Source organism: Drosophila novamexicana, unplaced genomic scaffold (assembly GCF_003285875.2).
Source record: "Drosophila novamexicana strain 15010-1031.04,08,12 unplaced genomic scaffold, DnovRS2.1 tig00001059-arrow-arrow-pilon, whole genome shotgun sequence".
NCBI classification, from domain to species: domain Eukaryota; kingdom Metazoa; phylum Arthropoda; class Insecta; order Diptera; family Drosophilidae; genus Drosophila; species Drosophila novamexicana.
This window is the reverse complement of record NW_020824837.1, coordinates 459,015-472,721: the sequence shown is the minus strand read 5'-3', so window position 1 is coordinate 472,721 and position 13,707 is coordinate 459,015. Positions and strand designations below refer to the sequence as shown.

General features: G+C 38.0%; 1 protein-coding gene and 6 non-coding genes across 7 annotated transcripts in view; 5 read left to right on the top strand and 2 right to left on the bottom strand.

Moving 5' to 3' along the window:
• The window catches only part of LOC115765849 (trichohyalin), a 94,614-nt gene that overhangs the window by 31,245 nt on the left and 49,662 nt on the right, over positions 1-13,707 (bottom strand). The window contains exons 3-4 of the mRNA XM_030709575.1: positions 10,802-10,936; positions 2,165-2,374 (exon numbers count right to left, since the gene is read on the bottom strand). Of these exons, the coding sequence (XP_030565435.1) occupies positions 2,165-2,374; positions 10,802-10,936 (345 nt within the window). The remainder of the gene's footprint in view (positions 1-2,164; positions 2,375-10,801; positions 10,937-13,707) is intronic.
• Positions 5,926-5,996, top strand: Trnag-gcc. Its single transcript has one exon. It is a non-coding gene; the product is annotated as a tRNA-Gly (tRNA).
• On the top strand, positions 6,182-6,252 carry Trnag-gcc. Its single transcript has one exon. It is a non-coding gene; the product is annotated as a tRNA-Gly (tRNA).
• On the top strand, positions 6,695-6,765 carry Trnag-gcc. Its single transcript has one exon. It is a non-coding gene; the product is annotated as a tRNA-Gly (tRNA).
• Trnag-gcc lies at positions 7,192-7,262 on the top strand. The gene has a single exon. It is a non-coding gene; the product is annotated as a tRNA-Gly (tRNA).
• On the top strand, positions 7,564-7,634 carry Trnag-gcc. Its single transcript has one exon. It is a non-coding gene; the product is annotated as a tRNA-Gly (tRNA).
• On the bottom strand, positions 8,208-8,278 carry Trnag-gcc. The gene has a single exon. It is a non-coding gene; the product is annotated as a tRNA-Gly (tRNA).

The following is a 13,707-nucleotide window of genomic DNA, read 5'->3' as shown; positions in this document are numbered from 1 at the left end:
TTTCCAAAATGATGGTAGAATGTTTCCGAATTTCCCATATATAACCCTCTAATGCAATACTCTTTTTCTATCTTCTGCTTTGAATACTACTGTCGTCGTTTCGCAGGTTAAAATAGAATTTAAAATCATACATAAAATGCGTTTAATTAACTTAAAAAATGAAGTGTTCAAAGAATTTCCCTGATATCCCATAAACATGCGTTTACCAACACTGTGTTCTATGTACCAGGAGAAATTAAATTAAGAAACATTTTCATAGGTTGAGCATATTATTATATTAGTTTAGAGTTAGAGCTGTTTGGCTCATGCGAGCGCTTGGCTGGGTTGCTGCACTGGCTAAGCCCTGGTGGGCCCCTGCGGGTTGTGTGTACTGGCTAAAGTCAACGCGAAACATTAAGCAAACAATTTAACTTCAATAAGCCAAACATGGCACAAGTAGTGCTAAGCAGCCTGTGACAGAGGGAACGGATGAGGGCGTATTTGTGGCACACGCCAACGCGGCACGCCCCCTTCCCTCCTCTGGCCAAGACCCCAAAGGAAACAGTTATATATTCGAGGCGCACAACTCGCTGAACATCAAAGAGCCGCGCGCAGCAAAACGTGCAACGTGTTTGTGGCTTAAACAAGTTGTGACATTTGTGTGGGTAGGTAATCAAGCTGTGAGGGGGGAGGGGCGGAGCCGCGGCGGGGGGCGGCGAGTAGAAGTGGGCTGTCAAGTGCGCTGTGCGCTGCAACGCTTTGGGGCATTATGTAGAACATGCCGAGCACTTGCACAAGCACATGAAATTTGTGCTTACTTTGGAAAGTGAAGAATTCAGCTGACTAAAGTATAAACAGGGCAGGAAACATAAATGAAAACTAGACTTCATTGAACAAATTGGAATATGATATTCAGCAAGAGAAGGAAAGGTTTAAAACATTGTAAAAGTAAAGATAAATCAAATGTAGTCTCTTTAGATTTGAAAGCCATTGTTTAAATTGAAAAAAAAAATATATATAAATTCTATGAGGAAGGATTTCTTTAATTAAATATTTGTAGATATTTGCCTAGCTGCAATCCAGATATGTGAGAATAGTGAAGCTCGTAAATTTTGAGTTTGAGGAAAATATCTTGGAAAACTGAATATTTTGGGCTTAGGAAGGAAGGAGAGACGGACAGCTGTTCAGCTGTTGATGCTTATCTAGAATATATAAACTATATGGGGTCGCAGATATCTCTTTCTAGGCGTTACGCATTTCATGATTAAATTATAATACCCTTCCACAGGGGTATAATAGCAAATATTTAATTAAAAGTTGCCCAGCAAAAACAGAAACTGAATCGAACAAATATCGTCGTCTAATAAATAAATATTAAGATATGTTATGTTATCATTTTTTCAAGCCAATAACTATTATTAATGAATATAATAAAATAAATTCTTGTACAAAGTGAGAGAACAATTTGCGAACTAGCAACGCTTTCTTTTTCATGCTTGCAGCCAGCAAAAAGTTGATGTTTGTTTAAAAGTTTAAAGCATAAATGCACAACAAATATTTGGCACACACACACACACACACACACACACCTTACACCTACATTAAGTGCACAATTTGGCAACTTTTTGCCATTGAAATTGCGTTGAGGCGTTTGGCACTCGAAACAGGTGTCTTGGCGCGACAAGGTAAAAGAATTCAAAATAAAATCTCTCAAAGCATAAATTTGGAGGCATGCCACAAGCGTGGCAAGTAGCTATAAGTTGAGAAACACGCGCCTTCCTCGCCCCAAAAGGCAAATTAAAGGCATTAATATTAATTAGAAAACTTGCGACAAGTCAAAAAAAACAACAAAAACTTTTGCAGGCAACAAAATGAGCCCAGGAGCACAATTTTTGCGGTCGCAAAGTTTTCAGCTATTTGAGCGAATGTGGCAAATCTTGTGCTTCTTGTTGTTGTTGTTGCAAGACCGCGTAACCAATTGTCAAATAAAAGCCGAAACATGCCCCAAAAAATCACACAAAATTGGTTTTTGGGCGCGCGCATTTGCGATGCTTTCACAAAAGTCAGCAAAACAATCGAACCGAACTCGAAGTCCAATTCAATTTGATTGTTGTTAATTTTAGATATATATATAAATATATATACATAATATTATAAATATTTAATGTACATTTCGCTGACTTACCTTCTGCAATGCCAGCGGGCAGAGTTTTTGTGGCATTTACATTTTTAATAACTGCAGTTCCTGCAGCATTTTTGGCGCCTTTTTGTGGCGATGTCTTTGCGGGAACTTTGTTGCCAGTGGGCGTGGCGATTGTTGTTGTTGTTGTTGTTGCTGTTGTAGTTGGTGGAGTTGTTGTTGGTCTTGCCCCAATGTTGCTCTGCGAGCGTTTTTCTGCAACGAGAAAGAGGTGGAGAGTTATTGCATGAGAGCGAAATAATAGGTTTGGGTTTTGTTTTATAGACAACAATTAATGTTTTAATAAATTCTACTTCTAAGTTGTATAAGAAAACTAGAAAGAATACTAAAGTCTTAACTTTGAAATAAGAGAATTAAAAATTTAAAAAATTAAACCAATGTAAAAGATACCTGATCTGTTTATGCTATTCTAGAAGCTGCATCTAAAGTTTGCTGAGTCTAGCTCTTAAAACTCAGGAAATGTGCTTAAAAAAGCAGGATGTCAATATCATTTTTTATCGATTGCTTGGAAAAGGGCAATGTTATCGATATTATCGAAAATAAGCTAGAATTTCAAGCATCTAGCTCTTATAGATTCTGAGATCCTTGCGTTCATACATACGGACAGACAGACGGACGGACAGACGGATGGGCGGATGGGCGGACGGACGGACGGACGGACAGATGGACGAACATCGATATATCGACTTGGCTATTGATGCTAATCAAGAATATGTATACTTTATGTGGTCGGAGATGCGTCCTTCTGCCTGTTAAATACACTAGCACAAATACTTTATAAGCTTTTTACCCATTTTTAATGGGTTCAGGCACTGACAATAAATAGAACACACAACGGTGAAAGATAGGTGGAAAACTTAATCATGCATGATAATACATGTAAATTATTTAACCCGAGCTGTTCAGCATTTGAGACCGGATACGCCAGATACTATCAGATATATGCCAAAACTTTGGGCTCAATCGAATAACTCTGACATAACTTTGGATTTTAAATCAAAGCTAATATCTTTTAATTATATTATGTTTCGACATCTATGAACTTTTGAAAATGCTTCATCTTGTTCACATTTGTTATAAACTCACGATTACTTTTGCTGTTGCTAGCGTCCGATTTCGATTTGTACCATCTAAACAGTCTTTTTATAAAATGCCCAAATTCCATTCTTTTAAATAAATACGAAATAATTAAAAAAAATAATAAAAGTAACATGAAAATTGTTTTTTACACTAACAACAAAAATTTTGTTAAAAAGCATTTGTCACACTGCCTGCTATGAAGAAAATAATTTTCCCCATTCTCAACTCTCATAATTAAGATGAAATAAATAAATAAAAAACAATTGCCAACTATCAATGCTGAGGCAGGAAATGCAGCATTAAAAAAAAAAACAAAGCCAACCACATGTCAAATAAAATTTTAGCTAAGCCAGTTTTCAGAGCTTTAAGAAGAGCTCTAAATAAAAAGAATAAATTATACAAGGGTAAATAAAAAAAACACCTGTTGCTGGCCGAAGAGAAGATTGTTGAAGGGGCAACTGCATAGCGCAAGCAGTGCAAACATGTGCGTGCAGCATGTTGATAGGCAAGTTAGAAACTCCAGCAACAAAGCCAAACGACTGAAAAGCAGTGCAATTGGATAAGCAGGGGTTAGGCTAACAGCTGCAGTGTATGACCAAGCAGTTCAATATGTTGCCAGGCGATCTTCCCATAGTTTGGGCTAAGGTGCGCAAGCAGCGCATGCGAACTGCCTAGCAAGCAGTTCTGTGTTGATATAATTGAGCTTCAGTTAAACTAATGTGTACATTGCAACGACTACTAACAATATATGTAATATATTTATGTATATGTATAAATAACAATAATTAATAGCCAAGAAACCCTAAATGACTTAAGAAAATTAAAAAGTTAAAATGAATGAACAACAGGGTCCGCGAGCAAGCAGTGTAAATATATGGCAGCAACATGATGACAAGCAGTAAAGTTGACTGGTAAGGGTGCGCACGCGCAAGCAGTGTAAAATGCATATACGAAGCAGCGCAATGGCAAAATCTTAGGCAACCAAAAATGCGATTGTTTCTGTCAATATATATTCAACAGTTTTTTACTTAAATCGCCATCCATTTAAACATTTAATTATTTAAACTTAAATCAAGCCGTGATACATTAGAATAAACAAGTAACCATAACACGCAAGCAGTGTAAATCTCAGCAGCATGTTGCTAAGAAGTTAATCAGCCAAAGCCTTAAGAGAGCTGCGCACACACACAGTATAGAAATGTTGCTCTTAAGTCATATGCAGCTTGGTCAGTAAGCAGTTAATGTTGCGACAACATGTTGCCCGGCAGCCAATTTAAGAGAACTGCTCTTGAGAAACTCAATGCACATTCCAGTTTCCTTACAAAAATAATTAACATAATTTACTTTCATGTGCTTGGGCAGGGCAAAATAGAGGGGAGCAGCTGACCAGCAACGCGTTTATCTCCGCTTTGTCTTTAGTTTTTTTATTGTTTTTATTTTTACCTTTTTGCTTAGTTTGTATTGTGTTAGTTAATTTGCGAATGCACGACAAAAAGTTGTCGCGCGCTTGTTCAATGCTAACCGCAGCAGCGGTTGAGCAGAAAGAAGAAGAAGAAGCAGCAGCAGCAGCGGCAGGGAGACAAAGCCAAGCCAGAAGCCATAAATGGCTAGTACAAGTCTAGGCCGCAATGCACAATACACCCAAGTCGCCAAAAACAGAGGAAAACATAAAAAACAAAACAAGAGGGTGCTCTAGAGAAGTGTGGCCCGGCTGGGAGATACCCTGTACCCTGATTAAGGACCTGTAGCTCTTAGTATATCCAGCTCAAAAGTGAGACATTTATCAAGTTTGATGAAATGGTAACCATGGAAAAAAGATAAATATCTTCTATACAATAACGTATACTCCAGTTGAAGATATCTACCTAGATGGATAGAAGAAAGAGCAAGATCGAAGAATATATACTTTATCGTAGGTTCCTCCCTCTACGTAAAACTATGCTACCCCTTGCGTGATATTTTCAATACGTGCAGGGTATAAAAACAGAGAGAAGTTGCAATGTTGCGGCCAATGTCAGGCACAGACGGCGCTTAAAAAGCAGCTGCCAAGGCTAACAACAAGTTAAAGCAGCGACACAGAGGGGAGAGAAGAGAGAGAGAGAGAACGAAAGATAGAGGGAGAGGGGGGCAATGTGCCACTGTATTTTAAAGGTTAGCCAGGATCCTGATTGCAAATCAGTTGTTACTGATAAGCAATTAGCCAATGATCAAGTATAACCGGAATCTACAGCTGCCACTGGAGGATCCGCATGCGGACAGCTTTAAAGCCTCCTCAAAAGAAGGTGACAAAATGCCGCCATAATTAAGCCAATAAATGTTAAGCCGCAATCCAAATCGATAAACATACGTGGGCCCCATTCAGAGGCACGTTTAACCTACGCGCATGTCAACGGAATATTGAGCAGGTTAATTGCAAAATTACGTTACGTTTTGCAGACGCGTTTGAAGAGTGCGCAAAATCCAGCTAATAGGTGTGTGTGTATGTGGCTGGCTAAAGAGCCCAGCTATAAATAGAAACAGCGTCTTATCGACCATGATGATACTCAAGGGGGGAACTGGAATGTCGCAGCAGTAGCCGCAACTGCTGCTCGACCAACAACTCAGAGTCAATAACAAGAGACAAAGCTGCATTTTTGTGCAGGTCTTGGGCGCATCTTCCCAAGAAAGCATCGGTGGTTCAGTGGTAGAATGCTCGCCTGCCACGCGGGCGGCCCGGGTTCGATTCCCGGCCGATGCAATATGCTTCTTTTTTTTGGCAAGACTAATCGAAGATAATCTGGAAGCCTATGAACTTTAGCATAAAGCATATTTATAAGCACATCAAATTTTAATAGGCTAATTTTCGCTATACTTTTCCAAAATATTTTGGTAAGCTTATGATGCAGACTTGGCAATTTGGAAAATTAATCATATTATACTAAAGCATCGGTGGTTCAGTGGTAGAATGCTCGCCTGCCACGCGGGCGGCCCGGGTTCGATTCCCGGCCGATGCAAATGATTTTTTTTAAGTTTTGAAATAAATGGGGTCATATGCCTTGTAGATGATGTAAAAATTCTACTAAGTGTAAGTAAATATTTGTAATGCCGTAAGAGAGATTTTTATAAGAGCTAACTACTAGCTCTTATGATCTAACTATGTTTTCAGATCATTGTGAATGCTTGTATAAAGAATACTTGAGACCATCGTGAATTCCTAGATATAGATATAGATATATATATATACATATACAAAACAGCTATTCAAGTAAATTTTTTGATATATGCTGTTAGGACAGACATATTCATAAAATATAAATCCTGAATATACAATAAGACTTACTTTACTTTTCTTTTTGTAACTCAATATGTGGCTTGATATTGCAAGTACTAGAACTTATACTAAATCTTTAACAGCCATATTTAATGCTAGGGTATTTTGTCAGAGGAAGTATAAGAGCATCGGTGGTTCAGTGGTAGAATGCTCGCCTGCCACGCGGGCGGCCCGGGTTCGATTCCCGGCCGATGCATATTAATTTTTTTGCGCTAGCGCACAAATATATGAGTTCGCATACTATATTAATAATATTTTTAAGCTCTAATAATCATAAGCAAATATTTTTAAGGCCGTAACTGATATTTTGATCGCAAAATTGGGAATGTTTAATAGCTAATCAACTTCTCAGCTGTCTTGAGAGAACTACCAATGCCTAGACAAATATATACATTTAAAATAAGTATTCAATTGAATTTTATGATATAATGTTAGGACAGAATTCAAAAAACATGTTTGTTAAATTTATATAATGAAAAGTAGGCAATAAAGTTGCTTATCGTATTTTCTTGAGACCATATTACCACCAATATTTGGCTCGAAAATCCAAGAACTAGAGCTTATACTAAATTTTAAATACCCACACTTAATAGCTGCATATTTGGACAGTATAATTATAAGAGCATCGGTGGTTCAGTGGTAGAATGCTCGCCTGCCACGCGGGCGGCCCGGGTTCGATTCCCGGCCGATGCAAAATTCTTTTTTGTCTTTCTCTCAAAACATAAAAGGGTTAAAGTACACAATAAACGTAATCTAAACTCTGTAAAGGCATTGAAAATCGTTTCGATAGCCGCCAATGCAGTAATCAAATATTATTTTTATATAACTGAACTAATAGACTTGATTATATAAAACTTACTCTGGAAAAGTTGTTCTTGAATGTCATTCAACTTCAACAAACTCACTAATATTTAGTCTAATATTTTACCATCTGGCACATATTTGAACATATCCAAATTTAATGATTGCATATTTGGTCAGCATAAATATAAGAGCATCGGTGGTTCAGTGGTAGAATGCTCGCCTGCCACGCGGGCGGCCCGGGTTCGATTCCCGGCCGATGCAACCATTTTTTTTTTTTGCATACATTACCATACTATGGTAACTTTTTGAGTTTGCGATACATATCTGTAGACTTTAATTGCAGTAAATTGCAAAAGAAATAATAACGGAGGCCATTGCGTGATGCCCAAGCTTAACAATAGGCTGAAAATTCAGTGTTTTATCGTGTGCGCTCTCTTGGGAATTAGCATATGCAAAACACGTTTCGACAAAGGTTTCTTCATTCATTTTGTATTCATGTGCAAATAACTGGAAAAACATGCGCGTTAGTGCGGGTAAATTTAATTTAGTCTGCGTTGATTGTGGTTTGCTGTGCTTGTGGGTAAAAAATAGAATGTCCAGTCGGTTGGCGGGGGAGGCAGACGACAAGCAGAAGGAGAGGCCACTCAGCGACGATTTAATGCGACAATATTTGAGCAATTTGCCTGGGGACTGGCACAGAAACTGCAAATAGCTCAAGCAACACAATAAATTTACCCATTAAACGTAATTTATGCGAACTTGCGCAGGCACAACAACGCAAAAAAAAGGAAGGGAATTTACTTTGGGGGGACCTCAAGAACCAAAAAAGTATTTTGCATCGGCCGGGAATCGAACCCGGGCCGCCCGCGTGGCAGGCGAGCATTCTACCACTGAACCACCGATGCTTGTGCTGCGATCAGCACAAAAGCTGAAACAGTTGCCGGCAGAAGAGTTGAAAACTGGATAGTCCAGGGCACCAATTAATTGGATTTGACTAGAGTGGATGTGTGTGGATGTGAGTGTGTGTGGATGTGTGTGTATGTCTATATTTATACATGTGTGTGTATTCCATATCAGCTGCAAAATTTGATTTATAAATTTAAAAAGCAAAGCACTCGTGTGTTTATTTCATATGAGAAGCCAAATATAACAGACGAGATAATGTAATTATGTATTATGCAAGGCCTGATTGTAAATTGAAATATGGAAATTGATAAATGAAGCAAGCGTTTTAAAAGGTTTCCAATTGAATGAAGACATTTGGGTGTGCGTAAAAAGTGTGAAATAAAAGCTTAATGGCAAATATGGACAGTGTAAATATATGTGTGTATGTCTGTCTGCTTTATGTATTTGGAACAACTTTGAATGGTTGCAGAACTTGAAGAACTTGAGAAGCACTATATATACATATACGTATATATAATATTGACTGACTAGACAGGCATTACATATATGCATACATAAATATATATACATATGTATATTTTATAAGCTTGAACATTCTTCGAGAAACTTAGGAAACGTCTCCGACCCAATAATATACTGCTAAATATATATTTTTTTATAATACAGACATGTCAATGTATTCGTGCCCATACACATCTATCGACTTTCTTTTTCTTTTCCCTTTTTTCTGTTGTTTCATACATACATATGCCATATGTAGAAATCGTGCAGATCGGATCACTATATCATATAGCTGTCAAAGGAGTGATGGGCCAAAAATAAGTTTTAGTATGAACAACCTTTTCTTATTCATGGCAAATTGGCGGAAAACGGTTGTACACAAGTTTTTTGTTTGCCATCCGATCCGTTTAAGAATAATTTTCAAAGATCTTTGAGAGCCACGGGCAAGGCCGGGTTATATATGCTATTATCCTATATAGACATAGTTCAAAATTTCGCACCCCCATAACTCGGGCAAAACTCAACCAATTTTCATAAAGTTTGGCTTTTTGTTCATGGTTTGGCCTCTAGATCAATTCTGCATCCAAACCTGGCAACATAATTTTTGATCCAAATTCATGTGAAAATGGTGCCCTCAAATATCCTATCTGTCGGAAATAAAGCTTATTTATAAAAGTACTACAAATATATATATGTCTGCAAGGGCATTTAATCTGGGGCATACCAAAGTTAGCTTGTTTTCTCTGAGAATCAATTTGAAGGTATAAAAAACTATTTCCCCAACTATTTCTAATCAATCTTCGTAATATCAAAGTGGAACTTTTGTGATTCTCACAGTAGGGGACTCACTCTCGACGCACCTCCTATACCCTATTCTCATTTCTCCTCAGTTCTTCTTTGCCCTTGGCCATCAGGCTAGAGAAACGGCAAATAAATTGCGCAATCATTGCGCTCAGGTGATTGAGATGATATTCAACTTGTGTCTTGGGTCATGACCTCAATGAATTTGCACAAGCTGCGCCCATTTCGTGGGCGTGGCTAATGTAGCCTAGATCTGGCGCAGCAGCATGGCCGAAAAAAAAAATAGGGCTAACAATTGTTTTTGAGATGAAATCTGTGTGCGAAATGGTCTGAAGCAGCATTTGCAGCAGCCAAAACGAATTGGCCGAAACGCGTTGACTCACAGCCAACTGCGCCAGCTCTGACTCATTCAGTTTTCCAGAGTGCGACATCATCTGGGCTGTGCAGGAGTACGGGGAGCGCAGTTACAGATACATCTGCAGCTACAGCTACAGATACATAAAGTCAGCTACAGATACGCTCAACAGACCCCCATCAAAGTTGACTTGCGAATGTGTCAATGGCAACTGATGCGTTTGGTTTTTTTTTTGTTTGAGTAAAAGATACTTCAACGGAATTTGATCATTTTTGGGGAGTGGACTCTATATATACAAATTGCGCAAAGCCAAGAGCTGATGTCAGTCATATTAACGTTTTTATTTGATTTTATTTTCAGTTTTTTGTTGAACTCTGAACGAGAGAAATCTTTGCAGCTGTCAGCAGTGAAATGACTTCACTTTTTAAAACGTGCAAAGACTTGATAAGCATCATTTCATATTTATAAATAGATTTAGCTTGGAAATGATTAGAGTAATACGATTCCTGTTTCTAAATCAGCTTCAGTCAAAGATTCTTTTTTTATGACTTTGATTAAAGGCAACTTTTATAAAGGAACACTTCGTAAAGATATTTGTTTTATATATATGTGGTCTGCCCTTTTCTCGAGGGCTCGAACCCCAAACTTGGCACCTATCAGCTCCGCATACTACTCCGTCGACTCTCGAAAATCGATTGCTTACAAAAGTTGGTTCTTTATCGATAATAAATCGCTACTATCGATAGTTGCTGCGCTAAGAATGCAGCTCTGTGTCAGCACACGGTAATATTAAAGATATATTCCCATAGAGATATCAATACATTCTACCCAATAATATTTACTTTAAAATCAATTTTTAACTTACGTATAGTTATGGGCGTTGGCGTTAGGGATTTATTCCTGGTCGATTGTCCCTTGACTGTCTGTTGGGTCTTTGGCGGCGGTCCCAGATCCGTGGGTGATATGCTCAAGTTGCGTACATCCCGCTTTTTGGCCGAACCTGCAAGAGACGAAAGATGTTTGCAATATGTATGAGAAAACTTGTCATATTTTCACGCATATTTGCATGTAATCGATAAACGTAGCTCGAAAATGTCTGGCATAATTTATGCGTGAACACGTCGTGCTTTGGCGCTGTGCACAACATTTCCATTTAAAAATTTGAATGCGCACAAAGAGCGACCGCCTTGCACTTTGAAACGTTTAATATCCCTCGTGTGGACGGGGTAGGTAAGCCCTCTATTTGCATTTCAATGTTTGTCGATTAAAACAAAGCACTTGCATATAATTGAAGTATATTTGCTCTGCGCATCTCCATGTATCTTCTCTCAACCCATTTTGAGGGCAATGTGTGAGAAAAAAAGGGTGAAAAATTATATTATATTATGCGAGTGCATGCAGCTATCGCCAGGGGGCGCTTTATTAGCGCAAACATAGCATTATAATGCCCAGACATAGAGAGGGGGAGATTTGTCAACAAGCGATATCATCATATAAATGTTTTAAGTGGTTCACAACTTGAAATCTTTCAAAAAGGTTACTTTACGTGTATGAAGATATCTCGAGCTCAAAACGATATAGATGTACATGTATATATATATTTATATATATAGAATGCAGAATGCATTTCTTATTGAGCAATTTCTAATTCGATGCGGACCACTGCATCATATAGCTTCAATGGGGAATATTAAAAAAATCAATACAATTAAAAATATTAAAATAATAAAAATAATTATAAATTTTATATTTTTTTTATACCCCGAACCCATTAAAAATGGGTATAATGGTATATTGTATTTGTGCGAAAGCCATATGTATGTAACAGGCAGAAGGAAGCATCTCCGACCCCATAAAGTATATATATTCTTGATCAGCACCAATAGCCGAGTCGATCTAGCCACGTCCGTCTGTCTGTCCGTCCGTCCGTCCATCCGTCCGTCCGTCCGTATGTATGAACGCAAGGATCTCATGTCCAAATCTTACCCCAAAATTCGTATCTCGGCCAAATCTCATCCGATTTCCACGAAGTTTGGCTTTTTCTTCATGGTTTTCCCTCTAGATTAATCTGGCATTCAAATCTGAACACCGATTTTTTAGTCGAAATTCATGTCCAAATCTTACCTCAAGATTCGTATATAGACATGGGTCAAAAATTACCACCCCCATAACTCGGTCAAATCTCATCCGATTTCCACGAAGTTTGGATTTTTCTTCATGGTTTTCCCTCCAGATTAATCTGGCATTCAAATCTGAACACCGATTTTTTAGTCGAAATTCATGTCCAAATCTTACCCCAAGATTCGTATATAGACATGGGTCAAAAATTACCCCCCATACCTCGGTCAAATCTCATCCGATTTCCACGAAGTTTGGATTTTTCTTCATGGTTTTCCCTATAGATTAATATGGCATTCAAATCTAAACACCGAATTTTTAGTCGAAATTCATGTCCAAATCTTACCCCAAGATTCGTATATAGACATGGGTCAAAAATTACCCCCCATAACTCGGTCAAATCTCATCCGATTTCCACGAAGTTTGGATTTTTCTTAATGGTTTTCCCTCTAGATTAATCTAGCATTCAAATCTGAACACCGAATTTTTAGTCGAAATTCATGTCCAAATCTTACCCCAAGATTCGTATATAGACATGGGTCAAAAATTACCACCCCCATAACTCGGTCAAATCTCATCCGATTTGCATGAAGTTTGGATTTTTCTTCATGGTTTTCCCTATAGATAAATATGGCATTCAAATCTAAACACCGATTTTTTAGTTGAAATTCATGTCCAAAATTACCCCAAGATTTGTATCTAGACATGGGTCAAAAATTACCACCCCCATAACTCGGTCAAATCTCATTCGATTTGCATGAAGTTTGGCTTTTTCTTCATGGTTTTCCCTCTAGATTAATCTGGCATTCAAACCTGAACACCGATTTTTAAGTCGAAATTCATGTCCAAATCTTACCCCAAGATTCGTATCTAGACATGGGTCAGAAATTACCACCCCCATAACTCGATCAAATCTCATCCGATTTGCATGAAGTTTGGCTTTTTCTTCATGGTTTTCCCTCTAGATTAATCTGGCATTCAAATCTGAACACCGATTTTTTAGTCGAAATTCATGTCCAAATCTTACCCCAAGATTCGTATATAGACATGGGTCAAAAATTGACACCCCCATAATTCGGTCAAATCTCATCCGATTTCCACGAAGTTTGGATTTTTCTTAATGGTTTTCCCTCTAGATTAATCTAGCATTCAAATTTGAACACCGAATTTTTAGTCGAAATTCATGTCCAAATCTTACCCCAAGATTCGTATCTAGACATGGGTCAAAAATTACCACCCCCATAACTCGGTCAAATCTCATCCGATTTGCATGAAGTTTGGCTTTTTCTTCATGGTTTTCCCTCTAGATTAATCTGGCATTCAAATCTAAACACCGATTTTTTAGTCGAAATTCATGTCCTAATCTTACCCCAAGATTCGTATATAGACATGAGTCAAAAATTACCACCCCCATAACTCGGTCAAATCTCATCCGATTTTCACGAAGTTTGGCTTTTTCTTCATGGTTTTCCCTCTAGATTAATCTGGCATTCAAATCTGAACACCGAATTTTTAGTCGAAATTCATGTCCAAATCTTACCCCAAGATTCGTATATAGACATGGGTCAAAAATTACCACCCCCATAACTCGGTCAAATCTCATCCGATTTGCATGAAGTTTGGATTTTTCTTCATGGTTTTCCCTATAGATTA